The 19,033-nt window shown below is 35.7% G+C and overlaps 1 protein-coding gene across 1 annotated transcript in view; it reads left to right on the top strand.

Annotated features, from left to right (window-relative positions):
- Positions 1–19,033, top strand: part of LOC125248253 — a 296,590-nt gene that overhangs the window by 229,711 nt on the left and 47,846 nt on the right. The window contains exons 11-14 of the mRNA XM_048159978.1: positions 1,484–1,897; positions 2,717–3,130; positions 5,396–5,809; positions 12,856–13,299. Coding sequence (XP_048015935.1) covers positions 1,484–1,897; positions 2,717–3,130; positions 5,396–5,809; positions 12,856–13,299 — 1,686 coding nt within the window. The remainder of the gene's footprint in view (positions 1–1,483; positions 1,898–2,716; positions 3,131–5,395; positions 5,810–12,855; positions 13,300–19,033) is intronic.

Here is a 19,033-nt window from a genome sequence, read left to right as displayed (position 1 = left end):
TTTGTACCCTTGGAGGTGAATGGGCTCCCAGGCGAGACCCCATTACGTCAGTATTGACGTAACGTCTCCATTCCCTCCTTCTGGGAACGGGAGTTACAATAGTAACCTAGACGTTATCCACCTTATTCCTACACCCCATGACGCTTTGGTCAGATTATGGGTGTAACTTCCGTTAAGCACTCTATGAACACAATAATAAGTTTTTAAACTGGGTACAGTGAGTTTACTCTACTCACCGTTCAACCATCGAACGTTAAAAGTACATTTAAAGTTGTACAAGCATCAACAAGGTACTTTCAACAGACCATGAATAACGCCAAAAGCACGATTCTTTCCACAGCAATAACAAACAGGTTAAATATAACTGTAGTAATATATATCTGTATTATGTAACATACGTTACCTTAATCAAAAATGTTAATTTACTTCACCATTGTGTGATACTATTTCAAAGATATTTCCATCATTTTGAAAGATAATAAATTGTATTTACCTGTGAAAACAAACCTGGAAAGAGACGTGAGTATTTGAGGAGAAAAACAAGAGATTCTTTGTGCATTCCAGTGAATTATTAATGGGATATATTGTAAATTAAATTGGGAGAACAGACCAAAAATGTCCAGCATACATTGTCCTTTTTCATACTATTACAGCGAAATGTTCAAGGGGGAAAAAAGAAAATAAAGGGGAAAAAATGCAGCAACTGAAAAGAGCTCTTGCCATAGATATTCTTGTTATAACATGTTACGTTAAAATACCAAGCATTATGTTATTCTCATGATGTCTGAAAATAAAACATGAAGGAAAATTGACAGCTCATTCAGTCAAACAGACCGATAAGCTGTCATTCATAAAATCTCTCCCATAGTCTAATAGGATAGTAAAGTGTTCATCGAATCCGCACTTCAGAATCTCACTGGAAGTACTAGTAGTAGGAGGATCCAGGGACTTTCCACCTACTGTTTTATGAATACTATTTCAGACATACAACCCTGCTCACATACTGTTTTTCACATACTATATAGTATGTAAGTAGACATATTCAGAAGCAGTGATAGTTTATTTGAAGTTATGCCCCTTTTTGTTTGAAAATTTATTTTAATCCATGTGGTTCAGCGTGCCTGCACCTTGGCCATAACCTGGCTTATCATCCACTTTGTGACACCTGTATTAAAAGCTGTTAAGGGCTTACTTAGACTTTCTTAGCATGAAGGAATAGGCTATGATGGCTGTCTCACAACATATCTCATAAAAGGAAATGCTAAATGGTGTTTATCTACTTCAATTTATCTACTTTATCTAGTTCAATTTTAAAGCATATTCTGCCTCAGGGCAAAACTGGCAACTAAAGATAATTATAAAAATTTCTGTTCTTCACTTTCACTGTTTAATTACACTGACCTATGGTTTTATCTGACAAACTGTTTGCTTAATTTCAAGAATCTCTATTTGTCTCTTTTGTCACCTCTAACTGAATCTTTAGATTTATTGAACCACAGAATAGAGCAGCTGAATCATGGGAGAAAAGAAAGAGATTATTCATACTGGATTTGTGTCTGCAAGCTGCTCTCCACCAAAAAAAGACAATAAAACAAACTGTGAAGAAACTGCTGTCATCTGTAAATTATGAGAGATGTGATTTCCTGCTGGATCTGTGTTCACACGTGAAGGACTATGAGACTCAAACAGGCAGGAGTGTCCTTCCAGCATTACAGTCAATTTATCAGTCAGCTCCTGCAGTCTGGATCATAAAGCTCTCAGAGAGAAAGAGCTCCATCCTCCTAGAAGTGCTGAAACTCCAAACAGAGAAGAAACCAGTAGATCTGATAGACTGGACAGATGAAGAGAGTGAAGTGAGGGGATTCCTCCAGTGTCTGCCCTACATCTCACAGCTCAGGTGAGAGTCTCTGTGTTTGTGTTTCCTGTTTCTCTGTGGTCATTGTTTGTCCTGTGGATAGTGTGATTGTGTTCATCTGTTTCCAGCACACATTAAAAAGTAGCTTTTATATAGTATGAATGTGTGTACTATGAATGAAATTCTGACATACTGCATCCACCATGTTGTCATTAACACGTGACCTATGGCGTCAGTTGTGTCTCTTCACTGCCATTCATAAATCCTCTCCTGTGTGGCCTAATGGGATAGCAAAGTGTTCATTGAATGCGCACTTCAGAATCTCACTGGAAGTAGTAGGATCCAGGGACTTTTCGCTTACTGTTTTATGAATACTATTTCAGACATACAACTCGGCTCATATACTGTTTTTCACATACTATATAGTATGTAAGTAGATATATTCAGAAGCAGTGATAGTTTTTTGCAGTTATGCCCCTTTTTTGTTTGAAAATTTTGATTTTGTTTGAAAATTGATTTTAATCCATGTGGTTCAGCTTGCCTGCACCTTAGCTATAACCTGGCCTATCATCCACTTTGTGACACCATGTATTAAAAGCTTTCTTAGCTTAAAGGAATAGGCTATGATAGCTGTCTCACAACATATCCCATAAAAGGAAATGCTAAATGGTGTTTACTTCAGTTCAGTTTTAATGCATATTCTGCCTCAGGGCAAAACTGACAACTAAAGAGAATTATAAAAATATCTGTTCTTCACTTTCACTGTTTAATTACACTGACCTATGGTTTTATCTGACAAACTGTTTGATAAATTTCACTAATCTTTATTGTCTCTTTTGTCATCTCTAAATGAATCTTTAGATTTATTGAACCACAGAATAAAACAGCTGAATCATGGGAGAAAAGAAAGAGATTATTCATACTGGATTTGTGTCTTCAAGCTGCTCTTCACCAGAAAGAGACGATAGAAGAAACTGTGAAGAAACTGCTGTCATCTGTGAATTATGTGAAATCTGATTTCCTGCTGGATCTCTGTTCACATGTGAAGGACTATGAGACTCAAACAGGCAGGAGTGTCCTTCCAGCATTACAGCCATTTTATCGTTCAGCTCCTGCAGTCTGGACCATAAAGCTCTCAGAGAGAAAGATCTCCATCCTCCTAGAAGTGCTGAAACTCCAAACAGAGAAGAAACCAGTACAGCTGATAGACTGGACAGATGAAGAGAGTGAAGAGAGGGGATTCCTCCAGTGTCTGCCCTACATCTCACAGCTCAGGTCTGAGTCTCTGTGTTTGTGTTTCCTGTTTCTATGTGGTCATTGTTTGTCCTGCGGACAGTGTGATTGTGTTCATCTGTTTCCAGCACACATTGATATGATATAACACACAGGACACAACAGCACTCTATTTTAATAGAGCTGTATGGTTGAAAGAAATACATTTTATTTTAATTTAGAATCCAAAAGTTATGAAAAAATACTATATTTACATTATTTTACATGTATTATGTTCAATTATTATTATTATTTTTTGACAAAATAGATCTGATAAAGACATATTTGAAAAAAATAAAAAGAAAAAAAAATAAACTCTGATCTGTACCACACTGGAAAATGGTCAAACAACAAATTTTCTTTAAAAATATAAATGTATCAATTCATTTGAATATTTCTTTAATACAGATTAAATATCATTATATTATTTTATTTCAGAAAACTTTCTCACTGCTGTCATTTGGAACAACTGTGCAATCTTTTTACCCTTTCTATTAAATGCTGCTTTATTTTTTTTTTCTGAAAAGAAGAAATGCAAATCATAATGTTTTTTTTTTGTTTGTTTTTTTTTTTGGTGCGTAAATGCAGTTATCCACCTTATTCTTACAGCCCATGACGCTTTGCTCGAATTATGGGTGTAACTTCCGTTAGGCACTCTATGAACACAATAATAAGTTTTTTAAACTGGGTACAATGAGTTTATTCTACTCACCCTTCAATCATCGAACGTTAAAAGTACATTTAAAATTGTACAAGCATCAACAAGGTACTTTTAACAGACCATGAATAACCCTAAAAACACGATTCTTTCCACAACAATAACAAACAGGTTAAATATAACTGTAGTAATATATATCTGTATTATGTAACATACGTTACCTTAATCAATGTTAATTTACTTCACCATTGTGTGATACTATTTCAAAGAGATTTCCATCATTTTGAAAGATAATAAATTGTATTTACCTGTGAAAACAAATCTGGAAAGAGACATGAGGATTTGAGGAGAAAAACAAGAGATTATTTGTGCATTCCAGTGAATTATTAATGGGATATATTGTAAATTAAATCGGGAGAACAAACCAAAAAATGTCCAGTATACGTTGTCCTTTTTCATACTACAGCGAAATGTTCAAGGGAAAAAAAAGAAAATAATCCTGAGCGGAAAAAAATCACCAACTGAAAAGAGCTCTTGCCATAGATATTCGTGTTATAACATGTTACGTTAATGATTTGAAACAATTGATTTCAGTCTTTTTGAACGGAAGTTCCCCAAACCGGAAATGCCATCCATAATTCAAAACACAGTAGGCTCATCAGGAATAAGGTGGATATGATTGTAAACACTTACAAATAAATAAATGAATTTATCTATAAAACTACTATCTACAAAAATTCAAACAAGATTTGATCTGTGCTAGATATCTGAGAAAAACATCAGAATTTGATTGTCATTGTAAATGCAGCACACATATTACTATATGCTAATATACCTACTGTATAGTAGGTACTACATTTGATTTGAAACTTACTTGTGACCATTAAAAAGTAGCTTTTATATAGTATGAATGTGTGTACTATGAATGAAATTCTGACATACTGCATCCACCATGTTGTCATTAACATGTGACCTATGGCAACCTATGGTGTCTCTTCACTGCCATTCATAAATCCTCTCCTGTGGCCTAATGGGATAGCAAAGTGTTCATTGAATGCGCACTTCAGAATCTCACTGGAAGTAGTAGGATCCAGGGACTTTTCGCTTACTGTTTTATGAATACTATTTCAGACATACAACTTGGCTCATATACTGTTTTTCACATACTATATAGTATGTAAGTAGATATATTCAGAAGCAGTGATAGTTTTTTGCAGTTATGCCCCTTTTTTGTTTGAAAATTTTGATTTTGTTTGAAAATTGATTTTAATCCATGTGGTTCAGCTTGCCTGCACCTTAGCTATAACCTGGCCTATCATCCACTTTGTGACACCATGTATTAAAAGCTTTCTTAGCATAGAGGAATAGGCTATGATAGCTGTCTCACAACATATCCCATAAAAGGAAATGCTAAATGGTGTTTACTTCAGTTCAATTTTAATGCATATTCTGCCTCAGGGCAAAACTGACAACTAAAGAGAATTATAAAAATATCTGTTCTTCACTTTCACTGTTTAATTACACTGACCTATGGTTTTATCTGACAAACTGTTTGATTAATTTCACTAATCTTTATTTGTCTCTTTTGTCATCTCTAAATGAATCTTTAGATTTATTGAACCACAGAATAAAACAGCTGAATCATGGGAGAAAAGAAAGAGATCATTTATACTGGATTTGTGTCTTCAAGCTGCTCTCCACCAGAAAGAGACAATAGAAGAAACTGTGAAGAAACTGCTGTCATCTGTGAATTATGTGAAATCTGATTTCCTGCTGGATCTATGTTCACATGTGAAGGACTATGAGACTCAAACAGGCAGGAGTGTCCTTCCAGCATTACAGCCAATTTATCAGTCAATATCTACAATCTGGAGCATAAAAATCTCAATAAGAAAGAGCTCCATCCTCCTAGAAGTGCTGAAACTCCAAACAGCGAAGAAACCAGTAGAGCTGATAGACTGGACAGATGAAGAGAGTGAAGTGAGGGGATTCCTCCAGTGTCTGCCCTACATCTCACAGCTCAGGTGAGAGTTTTATTGGTAGAATATCTCTGGGTTTGGTTTGCTGTTTCACTGTGGTAATTGTTTCTACTATGTGTTCACGTGATTCCATCACACAATAATGTGCCGTAACACACAGGACACAACAGCACTTGAAATTAATAGAGCTGTAGATTAAGTGTTTACAAACAGTGTAGAAACTGGCACAGCTTTACCTTCATATCACCTGAATCTGCAACAGTCATATTGATTTTTAAATGGTTAAAAGAAATTAATGAAATCATTCAAGCTTTGTTTCAGAATCAGTTTAAATCTCAAAAGGTATTAAAAATAATTATATATTTAATATATATTTTTTTTTACCGTGTAATGTGTTATGTTCTAATGGTGGAATATGCTTTCAATTTGTTTGAATGTTTTCTTAACATAATAGATCTAATAATAGATCTAATAACAAAGGAATATTTGAAAAAATAATATGCTACTCTGTACCACAGTGGAAAATGGCCTTTTTTCTTTCTTTAAAAATATATATTCATCCATTCATTTATTTTAATATTTCTTAAATTAGAGAATAAATTTATATTTCGAGAATTAGAATAAACATTGTATATATGTTTTTAAAGAAACATTGTATATTTTCATTATTGTTCCTAAAATCATTTAAAATGATTCTGAACTTTCTTACTATTGTCATTTAAAACAACTTCCTTTGCTTATCTTTGACTGAAAAGAAGAAATGCAAAACATTTGAAAATGAAAATGGTGTTTTATGCATAAATGCAATTATATTATGCTAAACACTTCCAAATAAATCAATGAATGTAATATATCTGATGGCACTACCTGCAAAAATTCCCTTTGAGAAAATACATTCATTTAGTTTTATTGTAGTACAGAGTTGCCGTATATCAACACAGCTATAATTTTTTCTATTATGATGCAGTATTGTCACATGGCAGTATTAATTTAACAAAGGCATCTTGAAGGGAAAATCAAAGATCATGTGGCCTGAAAACAGCATATTATTGGACAGTCTTTTTATTTCTAACATTTGTTGTTGTTGTTATTGTTGTTGTTTTTGAAGACTGAGAAAATGAAGGAAAATAATATGTTGCCATTTGGCTATGGTCAGTTTCCAGTCATAAAAAAAATAAAAATAAAAACCTTTAAAAAGCATGGAAATAGCACTTTCCAGGCCTGGAAAGGTTTTTGAAAAAAAAATTAAAATCCAGAAAATGTTGGAAAAGTCATGGAAATTTGTTTCAGAAAATCTGTATAATAAAATATGTAAAATATTGGTTAAAGGGGTCCTATTACACCCTTTTACAAAGTCTTGATTTTGTTTTTGGGATGTACTAAAATATGCTTTCATGCTTGATTGTTCAAAAAAACAAAACAAAACAAAAAAACATTATTTTCAAATTTTTACATTATTACAGCACCTCTCTCAGTCTGTCTCAAACGCGCCGTTTATTTCCTGTTTCGATAAGCCCCTCCTTCCGAAATATGAAATGTGCTATGATTGGTTAGCTGGCCTAGTGTGTTGTGATTGGCACTGCTTAGTGCGTGTTTGGGAAATGTCACACCCATTACCATAACCGTGAGTTTCATCTGCTCAGGTGTAAATATTAAGGATGGTGTCAATTTCAAACCAGTTCAAGCCTGATTCAGACCAAAAATGAAAATTCTGTCATCATTTACTTGCCCTCAAGTTGTTACTGTATGAATTTCTTTCTTCTGCTGAACACAAAAAAGAGCAATTGAACGCATTGGCTAGCGTCTGTGCCAGGGTATTTTCATAGGCGATCTGATTGGCTAACACCTGCGTTGATGCTTGAAAAGTTGAAAAGTGTGTTTGACATCGGCTGTGGCTGGATTTAACCGATAGGTGAGAGAGTTGTCGCTTACAGTCGGGTAGGAGCTGAAAATGGAGACGTGAAGTTGGACACTTTCTGCTTCCCGTAGTGACACTCATGCAGTTTGCATAGTTAATCACAGCTGAAGTGAAATAAATGCTATATTTGAGAAATACACAGATGTTTCAGAGACATTTTCATTCAATATTTTATGTACTGCTTAATACAGCATCTGTTTGTACAAGAATAAAGTTCAACATACTGTAAATGTGAGTGTAATTTTAACTGTAAAATATTCTAAAAATGATATGGAAAAATACTGTTAATAGGTTAACAATAAGTTCCTGTACTATATACAAGGAAAAAAGCTCTAACCACACATTTTATGTAATTTTACAGTAAAATGCTGTTCATTTCTCACAATTACAGTTTTTAGAAGTAAAAAAGAACAAATCGACATAAATTACACTCAAAAACTTTAAACCGATATTCCCACAATTCCACATTTGAAAGTTTTTTTTTTTTTTTTTTTAAATAATCATGTTTCTTAATAGTTTTTTGTTATCAGTTAGGGTTACATTAGGGTTTTATGTTACATCTTCTGTTTAATGAATGTTTATTGCATTATTTAAATGTTGAGTGTTTCAAAGATGGTGTTTTGTGTTTGTGTGAATGACTCCTAGCACCTTCTTTATAGTGTTGTATTTGTCAGCTTGTGGAAAAGCTACTTGTGATGAACTCTGATTCTTCATGTGGCTTTCTCTTTTACCACCTGCATTATTGTGGTGGTTGTCAGTATATGTTAAAGGTACAAAACCGATTTTAGTAGCAATGTGGGTTGTTGAATTTACTGGTTTACATTAAATTTTCTTGTTTGTAAATTACAGTTTTAAGTCAGGAACACACCAAGCCGACGGTCGGCCGTCGGGCAGTTTTTCTTCGTCGGCCGACTAAGTTTTTTCAGTGTGTTCCGCACCGTCGGCTGAAGTTGGTCCTCGTCGGCTTTTTTTCGGCCGATTCGAAATGTTGAATCTCCATTGGAGCTCGTCAGTCCGTCGGGCCATCTGATCATTCTGATTGGCTGTTCAGCTACTGCCGCCTGCTGGTTCAGAAAGGCATTTCATCTCACGCAGGAGCAGAACTGACGTGCTACTTGGCCGTCGGCTGTTTAGCGTCGGTTTGGTGTGTCAGGGCAACTTTGGACACAGACGCTGCCGACGTGAGCCAACCCCGCAGTCTGCTTTCGTCACTACTAGTTCGACGGCGTCAGCTTGGTGTGTTCTGGCCTTTATACTGTAAAATTTACAGTTCTGTAAATGTATCTATAGTTTTTTTGTATTTTTTACAAAATTATTCTGGCAACCACAGCTGACAAAATTATTTTGTAAAAACTAATTAAATACCAGTGATGTGGGGTCTGCATTTTATTGTGATAAACATGACACAATATCACACCGTGACTATATGAAAAGAGCTTTTACTGTTATAAAAATACAGATTTGTGAGCATTAGTGGAACTGAAGATGTCATAAAAAACGGGAAAACACATGGTCGTTGGCATGTGGTGAATCCGGCCAATCGTGGAACAGCTGTTGTCATCAGAGCTCGTGCAGCCGCTCATGAGAATCACTCTCGGATTGCTCTTGCGATATTTTGAGCGCTGTCTTAAGTCAGACAAAATTTCTAACTGCCATGCACTACTTAAAGTCAGCTGCCATTTGGTCAGCACAGCACTGCATGAAGTCGAACAAGCCAGAATTTTTTTTTCAATTTCTGCCGCAAACAACGGCGGTGACACGACACAGCGGAACCCACAATTCAGTTCGGCAATGCATGACGTCACCCATTCAAAGCATTAACGCCGACGCCCTGTGTGAATGCACCATTAGGAAGGTCAAACAAATGAGTTTTGGAAACAGGGTGGGAAAAAAAGTGTCTCTTCTACCCCCTTTCCACCAGCACGAACCAGGACCTAGGGCTAGTGCCAGTTCGGAGTTGGTTCAACTGACGAGCCTTCTAAGAACCGGTTTGCCTTTCCACAGGCTTGAGAGCAGCACAGAGCCAGGTCTTACGTCACTGTATACGTCTCATATTTCACAGCAAAGCTAGTGCCGCAGCGCCAAACACAAATACACCAGGCTCGTTTGAGATGCATCGGCTTCTCGCAGAGCGATCGGCGCATAACATCAAAGCTCCGCGAGAACGATCCAAAAGCGCAAGGAAGTCGTATGCTGTACAAACGCTCCCGCGGACCCGCGACACCCGCCGAATCGGTCCGCCCTGCTCCGATGCATCTCGAACAAGTCTTCTATCAACAATCACGGATGTTTCACTACTGTTGATGCTCATGGCTTTGCGAACCTACATCGGCATCCAAACACTCGCCGTAATTTGTATATAAACGGAGATTACGATCAAGCTGCTATTAGCTCGATTAGCTGCTATTTCAAAAATGGCGGTCACAAGTTTCTTGTTGGTCACGGTAACCCCGCTCCCAGCCCCTGACGCAAGCGGTTCTTACTCCTAGCCCAGCAATGTTTTGGTGCTACTTACGAACCACTTTTTCTGGTTCGGAGCTGGTGTTTTGTGTGTCGAAAGACAAAAAATTGATTTGAAACTAGGCTCTGGCTCCGAACCAGCACTCAAACGGCCTTGGTGGAAAAGGGGTATTTGATATAGCAACAACAATAGCCACATTTATATGTACACTTTTTTGTCATTCCGATTAAAATCATTCCAATTGAAAGGTTCAGTGGACTGTTTACATGAGATGTTCATCTAATCCGACACAGTGCATGTGCCGGCTCTTTCAATCGGAATGACTTTGTGACGTGCACATTAGCCTATGTCCTGTTTGCCAATATTAATTCCTGTAAACATGGAGTTCCGTTATTCCTTATGCGTGCTATTTTTATGTAAAGTGTTGCTCTTAATCAAGCAACAGTGTGAATTTCTAGTATATTACTGCTGGAAGGTATGAGGAAAAGACGGGTGCAGGAAGCTGAGCATCTCGGAGCATCTCTATACAACCCCTCCCTCCTCCGAAAAGCAGAAGCGTGTGGATAAATGTCTAGTTCCTTCAGTGTATTTAATACATGTGTTGTTTCAGTTTTACTCCAGTTTAATATTGCTGGCGCAATTGTGCATTCTGACGATCCCAGACCTCTTGATGTGATGACGTAGACACAGAGTAATCAGTTTAACACATTTACATTTTCGGTTTTTAGAAAGGTTTATCCCAGCCCTCTCAAACCGATTACAATTTAATTTGGCTTGGGCATTTTTATTCCGATTGAGAAGTTTATATGTAGTATGTTCATTCGAATTGGACTTTTAAACCGATTACAATGCTCCATGTAAACGCACCTACTGTCTTCTCAAATGCAGCTCAACCAGGCCTCGTCCCCTTTTTTGCGTATTTTGTGGGCGGAAGTTCTTGGAAGGTGGATTCTGTTAAATAAAATATCTCCCTTTGGAGTGGACTTTGAGCTTTGTAACTTTGCAGATCTTTTCTATGCGAGTCAAACGGCAACATTACACACTAACTAAATTTGGACAAGTGAAAAAGCATAATAGGACCCATTTAAACAAATTACAAAACTTTTGTGCAATCTGTTTGACTGCAGCATTACATTTAGGCCCAGTTTACACTAGTGTTGTTTCTTTTTGAAATGCAGTTTTGCTATGGTTTTGCTATGGTTAACCTGACGTTTACACGTGGGGTTGCCTTTCAGTATATACGGACCAAAATGGAGACTTTTGAAAACGATAGCATGGCTGCCCACCTTCGCTCTGCGTATCCTTGACAACCATGTAAACAATAACATGGAGATTGAACTGCAATCTTGGCAAAGTGCAACAAAGTGCAGATAAGATCTAAGTAAGAAATTAATCTCCCAATGTAGACAGCTTCTGTGATTATAACGGGAGTTTGAGACTGCTTACCCAAGTTATGGACGGATTCAGTGATCAGGAACATTCTCTGCTCGCTTTCTGTAAATAATTTATTCCAGTTAATGTAATTTGTTCATCATGCTGCTAAGATAATAACTAACTATATCTTGGTGATATCTTGATTTTCCTATAAGTAAAAGCAATAAAATAATCATAAACTGTTCTTAGTTTGTTTTGTCAGTTTAGCCAGAATATTACATGCCATTTTTGCAAACACAAAATGTTTTTATGTATTGTATTAATCAACATTAGTAATCATTATTAAAATATGAAGAGCAATAATCGCCAATAATGATTTTGTCATAATATTTCCCTAGTAATGAGTTTCTGTCTGTTAATTTGATAATTTATATACTTTTTATGCTGTATACATAATGAAATCGATTAAATACATGTATGCCTCCTTTGAGCAACATTAAAATAAACACTAGTCTGTGTAAATAGACATAAATGCCATGTCAGATGCAGCTTCTGTTCCACAGTTGCACCTTGTACCTAGATGTAAATTGCAGAAATGAAAAAATAAACTGTGTCGATTGTTTTTGGGAAATTCAAATAGGGACGTTATCTTGTTAATGACAGTTATCCAATTAATGGTAAAAAGGCGGCATAGTTTAACTTCTTCTTAGTTTGTATTCCAAAATTTGGCTCTGGCACTGCTGCCTTGTAAAGTTAATGTCACTGTTACTGGACACTTTTATTTATTTTATTTATTTATTTTAAAATTATTGGCTCCTGTTGATCTAATTTATGTTAATCTGTTGTTACACAGTGGAGGTCTCAGGTTTAGACACATTATTTTATTTTACTGTTTTACTAGTGTGTCAGTATTATTTAAATAAATATTTATTTTTATTTTTTATTAATTTGTCATTAATTAGTTAAAGCAGAACTAAGTAACTTTTTTTACCTTCATAAATAGTTTTCTAAGTCCTTATGATGGTTAATTGACTTGTAGTGGTGTGTTTGAGCACTAACCCCCTCTGGCACGTCTACGCCAGAATAAGGAAACTGAAGGAAACTGTAGGGGGAGCTTCGCAAATCTTACTGTGTTCCGCTTTAAGATATGTAGTGGTAAATTTGATAATGGATTTGTATTCTTATTTTACATGTATAGACAGACTTTTCATGGAAAGTACTGAATATTTGCCTCTAAAGTCATGGAAAATTCATGGAAATGTATTGGTAGAAAATAGAATTATGTATGTTTGTCATACACTGGATATTAAAGTGATTTTTCTATTTGTGTCTCCACAGATTTGATGGTGTTTTCTACAGGAATAGAGAAAGTGTTGTAAAGTTTCTGCGGAGTCTGTTTGTTTCAGTATCAGAATTTGACTCAAGTACAGGAGAAAATTTTTCTGGACTATTAACGTCTGTGTGCAGCTACACATCTTTCCCCTACAAAGATTTTTTTTTTATCTATCGTACTGAGCAATCTAATTTCCTGCTGGATCTGTGGTCACATGTGAAGGACTATGAGACTCAAACAGGCAGGAGTGTCCTTCCAGCATTACAGACAATTTATCGTTCAGCTCCTGCAGTCTGGATCATAAACCTCTCAGAGAGAAAGAGCTCCATCCTCCTAGAAGTGCTGAAACTCCAAACAGAGAAGAAACCAGTAGAGCTGATAGACTGGACAGATGAAGAGAGTGAAGTGAGGGGATTCCTCCAGTGTCTGCCCTACATCTCACAACTCAGGTGAGAGTCTCATGGGGAACAGACCACCATGTTTGTTTTATTGTATATAATACTCGCAAATCACAATTAAATCATTGTGATAAAAACGTTGGTGCCAACGTGACGTCATATCGCCCACCTCTTGGTTACATGCTATTAAGTTTCTCCTATTTTATTGGATGTTGTGAGTACTGTTGCTTTAATAAAATGATATAAAAAGTAAATTAATGACAAATGTCTATGAAACAAAAAAACACGTTGAATTTTTTCAGGGCTTGCAATTTGAGGCTAAAATTCAACATGGTTGTGTATTTAAGCTGTGAATATCTCAACTGAAGACATTTCAAACACAATTTCATTAATAAAATTCAATAATCCATATATACTTTCCAGGCTTCTTTTCCAAAGTATTTAGTGTGAATAAAAACCACCTATAATATTCAACAGGCATTTTATTTTGCATTACAAATTCGCTTCCACAAATTCTGTGGTTCAAATTTGGCAGAATAATCAAACATTGCACATCCGGGAACTGCAGGAATAGCAGTAGAGTACCAATGCATAATCTCCAACTGCTGTTGGTCACCTCACCAGCAGGTGGTGCAAGCGGGTGTTGACGAAGGCCAAAGCAACAGGTAGAGTGAATCATTAAAGCTGCTGTCCGCAGTTTTTCCTCTTTGTCACCATCTCTGTTTGAAACATGCGATTGCAGTCATATGCGGAACAGTGATCTGTACGTGCGTTGTGCCTCGGCACAGCTCGTCAGCGCGGATGAATCTAATGTTTGCTGTCAGTCACCGCACCGGTGTGGATACTGAACTTCAGAATCACAGATTCTACGTCTTGAAAGTATGACCAATATAAGAATTTTCACTGGAAAATATCATCTGAACAAGTAACTAACATGTCTGCCACTTTTGTTTTGACCAACTGAGGAAAAAAGCATTACGCCTACAATAAATCACGCTGCCAATGATGATTAAATCTAACGATCGCTTAGCTCTGATCACACCAAACCGTGCAAATTATTATTACTGTTATATTGTTCTCAAATTGTTAATGTTAACAACATCAGCACTGCGTGAATGTGTATTTAGATTTCAATTTCTGTATCCACTCCACAGTCCAAGTCTTTTGCTTTTTGTCTACGGGTGAATCTCCAATTGTCACTGATGATTGTAATTTGGTCCTTTCTGGATTACAATCCGCCATCAAAATGATAAATTTAATTATTTCAGCTGCTGTGAGAAAAGGCTATAAATGTGCCGCTACCAGCAGCGTCCTCACGATATAACTGACTCGACGGGACTCCTTCCTTTGTTTATGGACGTGACGTAATGACGCACAGAGGAACTGCTGCATGCTTGAAATGTCGCTCTTATTATAAAACATTATTACAAGCTTACTGTTGTGAATCGAGACAAGATAATTAGATAGTTTTGAACACTGGCTGGTAATGTACTTGTTCAAAAGTTGACTTTGGATAATTTTTAACCAAAAAAAGTTGCGGACTGCAGCTTTAATTTACAAAAACTGATTTGCAGAATTTGAACAAGTGATTAGCAGTGCTGCACGATTAATCGTATCGCAATCGCGATGTCACCCTGTGCGATTATATGACTGCAAAATGTTGTGATTATATTAAATAAACAAGTGTGTGGACTTGAGAACAAGTTACTTTCTGAGAACAGTTTGCCAAAGACGGATGCGCTCAGCAGCGCTTGTCATTTATCACAACTATGCAGTGTTTTTAACAACGTAATGTTTATTTTAGGTTTCAGACATTTAAATATACATAAGTACTAGTAAAACAATACATTTAGAGTTTGTAAAGTACACACTGATGTCTATGGAAGCATCAACAACAATTAATTCAAATATAATTTGCCAACATGTTTTATTCATATCAGATACACATAGTGTAAGTAACTATAAAGGTTACTCTATTGTTCTACAGATCGCCGGCCACTTACTTACTTGAATTTCTGGAGAAACGAATTAATTCACGTGCTGTAAATCCAACTGACAGACTCTCTGAACAGCTGCTCCCATCTTGCGTTATAGATCAACACATTTTTAAACAGCAAAACACACTCACTTACACATATTTGAGAATTGGAATATCAGATAGTCGAAGGTGCCATAGAATTGAAAATTGAATTTACCTTGGCATAGTTGAATAACAAGAGTTCAGTACATGGAAATGACATACAGTGAGTCTCAAATACCATTGTCATTATTAAACACTTGCAGTCTGTATAATTCATAAACACAACTTCATTCTTTATAAATCTCTCCAACAGTATGTAATGTTAGCTTTAGCCTGTTAGCCACAGAGCATAGCCTCAAACTCATTCAGAATCAAATGTAAACATCCAAAAACTATACTTACATAATGTTTATGCTGCATGACGAACACTTTGTAAAGATCCATTTTGAGGGTTATATTAGCTGTGTGAACTTTATGTAATGTATTAGTCGCGAGCTTGGGGCGGGGAGCGCGAGCATTTAAAGGGAAAGCATTTGGCGCCTATTTAATGATGCCCCAAAATAGGCAGTTAAAAAAATGAATAATAAAAAAAACTATGGGGTATTTTGAGCTGAAACTTCACAGACACATTCAGGGGACACCTTAGACTTATATTACATCTTGTGAAAAAGCATTGTATGGCACCTTTGATGATATGGTAAGTAAGTTTGTGAATATTTTGAATAAAAAAGGAGAAATTAAATAAAAGCGTTACATCTGTCAAGCATGATGCATCGCCGTGGAAACAGGAAGGGGAAACGTTCTAAAATAATGGTCGCATAAAAAATGTATCTAGAATAATATTTAGTTCATAATTTATATATAATAAATAATAATGCAAAGTGATAATATAATTGCACTTTTATTTTCTCTATTTGAATGTTTTTAATGCTGTTATTTGATATTATGTTTTTAAAATGTGATAATATAATAAAATAATATTTAATAAAATAAATGTTAATATATTTTAACACTCTAAAAAAAAAGTGCTATATAGCACTAAAAGTGGTTCTTGGCTCGTAATCATAGGGGAGCCACTTATGTAGCACCATATCTTTAAAGGTGCTCTAAAGCACCTTTGTCAAATAGTGTAGAACCCATAAGAGGTGCCATATCGCATTTTATTTCTTCAACAAAAATGGTGCTAAACAGCACCAACAGTGGTTATTTGAATGGTAAAGAAACTTTTAAGGGGCTTAACAGGTTCTTTGTACTAACCACCCCAAAGAACCACTGAAGAACCAATGAAGAACCATACAGGGGCTTAACACGTTCTGTATATGGTAGCGGTGCAATATAGCACCTCAGTCATCTCGAAGAACCAGCGAAGAACTGCCGAAGAACCACTGAAGTACCAGGATTTGGTGCTATACAGCATTAAAAAGTGGTTCCCCTATTATTACGAGCCAAAAAAACACTTTTAGTACTGTATAGAGCCTTTTTTTTCTTTTCTTTTTTTTTTTTTTTTTAGAGTGAACAGTTAAACTTATAGCCTAGTTTATTAGCATTTTGTTGGGGCGATTGGGGACAGGTGGGGACTAACCCTTCCATACCTCCAAAGTGGGTAATGACAGAAAAAGTTTGAGAAAAACTGGCCTAGACATAAAGAAATCACGGACTCCATAACGCACTGCTTGTCCTAGTTTGTTTGTACAAAATTTTTTAAATATCTTATTTGTGTGAAAATGTGTATGTTTTTATTTATTGTTTTATTTAATTTAGCTATACTTTTGAGAAGATAAGTTTACATTAATGCAAATATTATTTCATTTTGTAAAAATAATTTATTTTGAAAACATTTCTAGTTTTACCAAAATACATTTTAGCATTATCACTAATCTCTGTGTGCATTTTGCTTAAAAACCCATCAAGTTGGCTCATAATACCATTTATTATAATCGCAATCGCATATCGCAATATTGACCTCAATAACCGCAATATATGAAAATTTTCCCAAATCGTGCAGCCTTACTTGTAAGAATATGTTATGATTATCAGGGCCATTTTATATGAGGAAAAGCTGATCAAGACAAAAAAGCTGTGTTTACATTCAGTTCAGTGTCTTCACGATTACTCTTTTAACTTGTGTCTACCGGCTAAAACTTTTATGTTTCCTCTCTTAGAAAACTGTTATAAAGAAAACACTTAATGTGCAATTTAGCAACAAACTACCAAAACAATAGATGCCTGCCATGACATAATATTGTCATGAATGAACAAGTTAATTTAAGTCTTTTAAATGCCTAAATCACCACCCTTACAAACATTTAACGTTGATGTACTGTAGTAACACTGTTAACCATGTTTTAGCATAAATGTGGTATGTTCATGTTGAATACTGTTTTTAATATAGTCATGTATATTGTATGTAATTTATTAGTGCATAAGGGTATATTTATACATTTTTATTATAAAACTTTGGCAGTTTAGGGGTTACCAACTCAGTTGCCCTCTCAGAAAATTTTAACTTAACTTTATGTTAACTTTTTATAGATGTTACTGTTGTCATTTCAATTTAATTAAATTTAATTTATCAATTCATAGTTTATGGTTTATAGGCCCCCTGGAAAACATTCTGGACAACCACCCACCCCCTTGGCCCACTTCATATTTTCAGTTTGATAATCCGGTCCTCAAATGAAGCTAATTGAATAGCCCTGGTGTATATTAAGTTTGGTCTTAATAATTTAAGCTATTCTAAGCACCAAATATTATAGGTCGTGTTTTTAAACACTGAATATTTTAGTCTGGAAAGTCTGGAATGTGAATATGGATTATTGAATCTTTAATAATAAAATTGTGTGAATGTTTTCAATTGTAATATATTTACAGCCTAAACATGCCCCCAAAGTCCCCCCAAAATGCAAGCCCTGTTAATGCAATGAATTTTTAATTAGTGCAATTCAACATGCTTTGTAGATTTTAAGACATTTGTCAATAATTTACTTCCATAAAATCACCTGGTAACAAGTTCAGAAAAGAAACTGTAATTAAATTTTTATAAACATGGTGGCTGCTTCTAAATATAAGAAAGAAAATGAACATTTCCCTAACATCTTGACAGCTGCATTTTACATGGGTCAAAATGACAAGAACAATATTTTTGAGTGTTTGCTAATAAAATGTTTTGGAAGGGCAAGTAAAAAATGGCGACATGCAAGTAAGCAAGTAAATACAGGTGAATTATGGCAAAGTCATTTCAAAGTGCCACACTTCCTGCAGCCAACAGGTGGCACTTTAACTGTAACTGAATATTGCCATGTAGAGGCCACGACTTCTTCAGGCCATGACTGTTATCAAACATGAGAAGTTTGGAGCAAATCGGACATTGTATGCTTGAGTTACAACAACTTCTGTTACATGGCGTTAATCGCACACATTAGCACTCAGCCAAGTGTTGCATGACTTAACATGTTTCTAGTATGTTTGGTACTTTGTGGCATATTGAAATGTGTTTCTGGGAGTGAATTACAGTGCCATTTCCTGTTGCAAGCAGGTGGCGCTATGAATAACTGAATATTGGCATATAGATGTCTTTAGGCCAGGACTTTTACCACACATGTGAAGTTTGGGGCATATAGGACATAGTATGCCTGAGTTACAAAAGCTTCCTCTTTCATGGCGAAACATCAAACTTTGTCAGGCCGCCATGGACACGCCATTCAGTGAAAACTCAAGATCTTCACAATTTAATGTCTCAAAGGGCTTTAGATTAGACTAACCAAA

Source organism: Megalobrama amblycephala, linkage group LG16, assembly GCF_018812025.1.
Source record: "Megalobrama amblycephala isolate DHTTF-2021 linkage group LG16, ASM1881202v1, whole genome shotgun sequence".
Lineage (NCBI taxonomy): Eukaryota > Metazoa > Chordata > Actinopteri > Cypriniformes > Xenocyprididae > Megalobrama > Megalobrama amblycephala.
The sequence above is the reverse complement of the archived record's forward strand: the minus strand, read 5'-3'. Positions and strand labels throughout refer to the sequence as shown.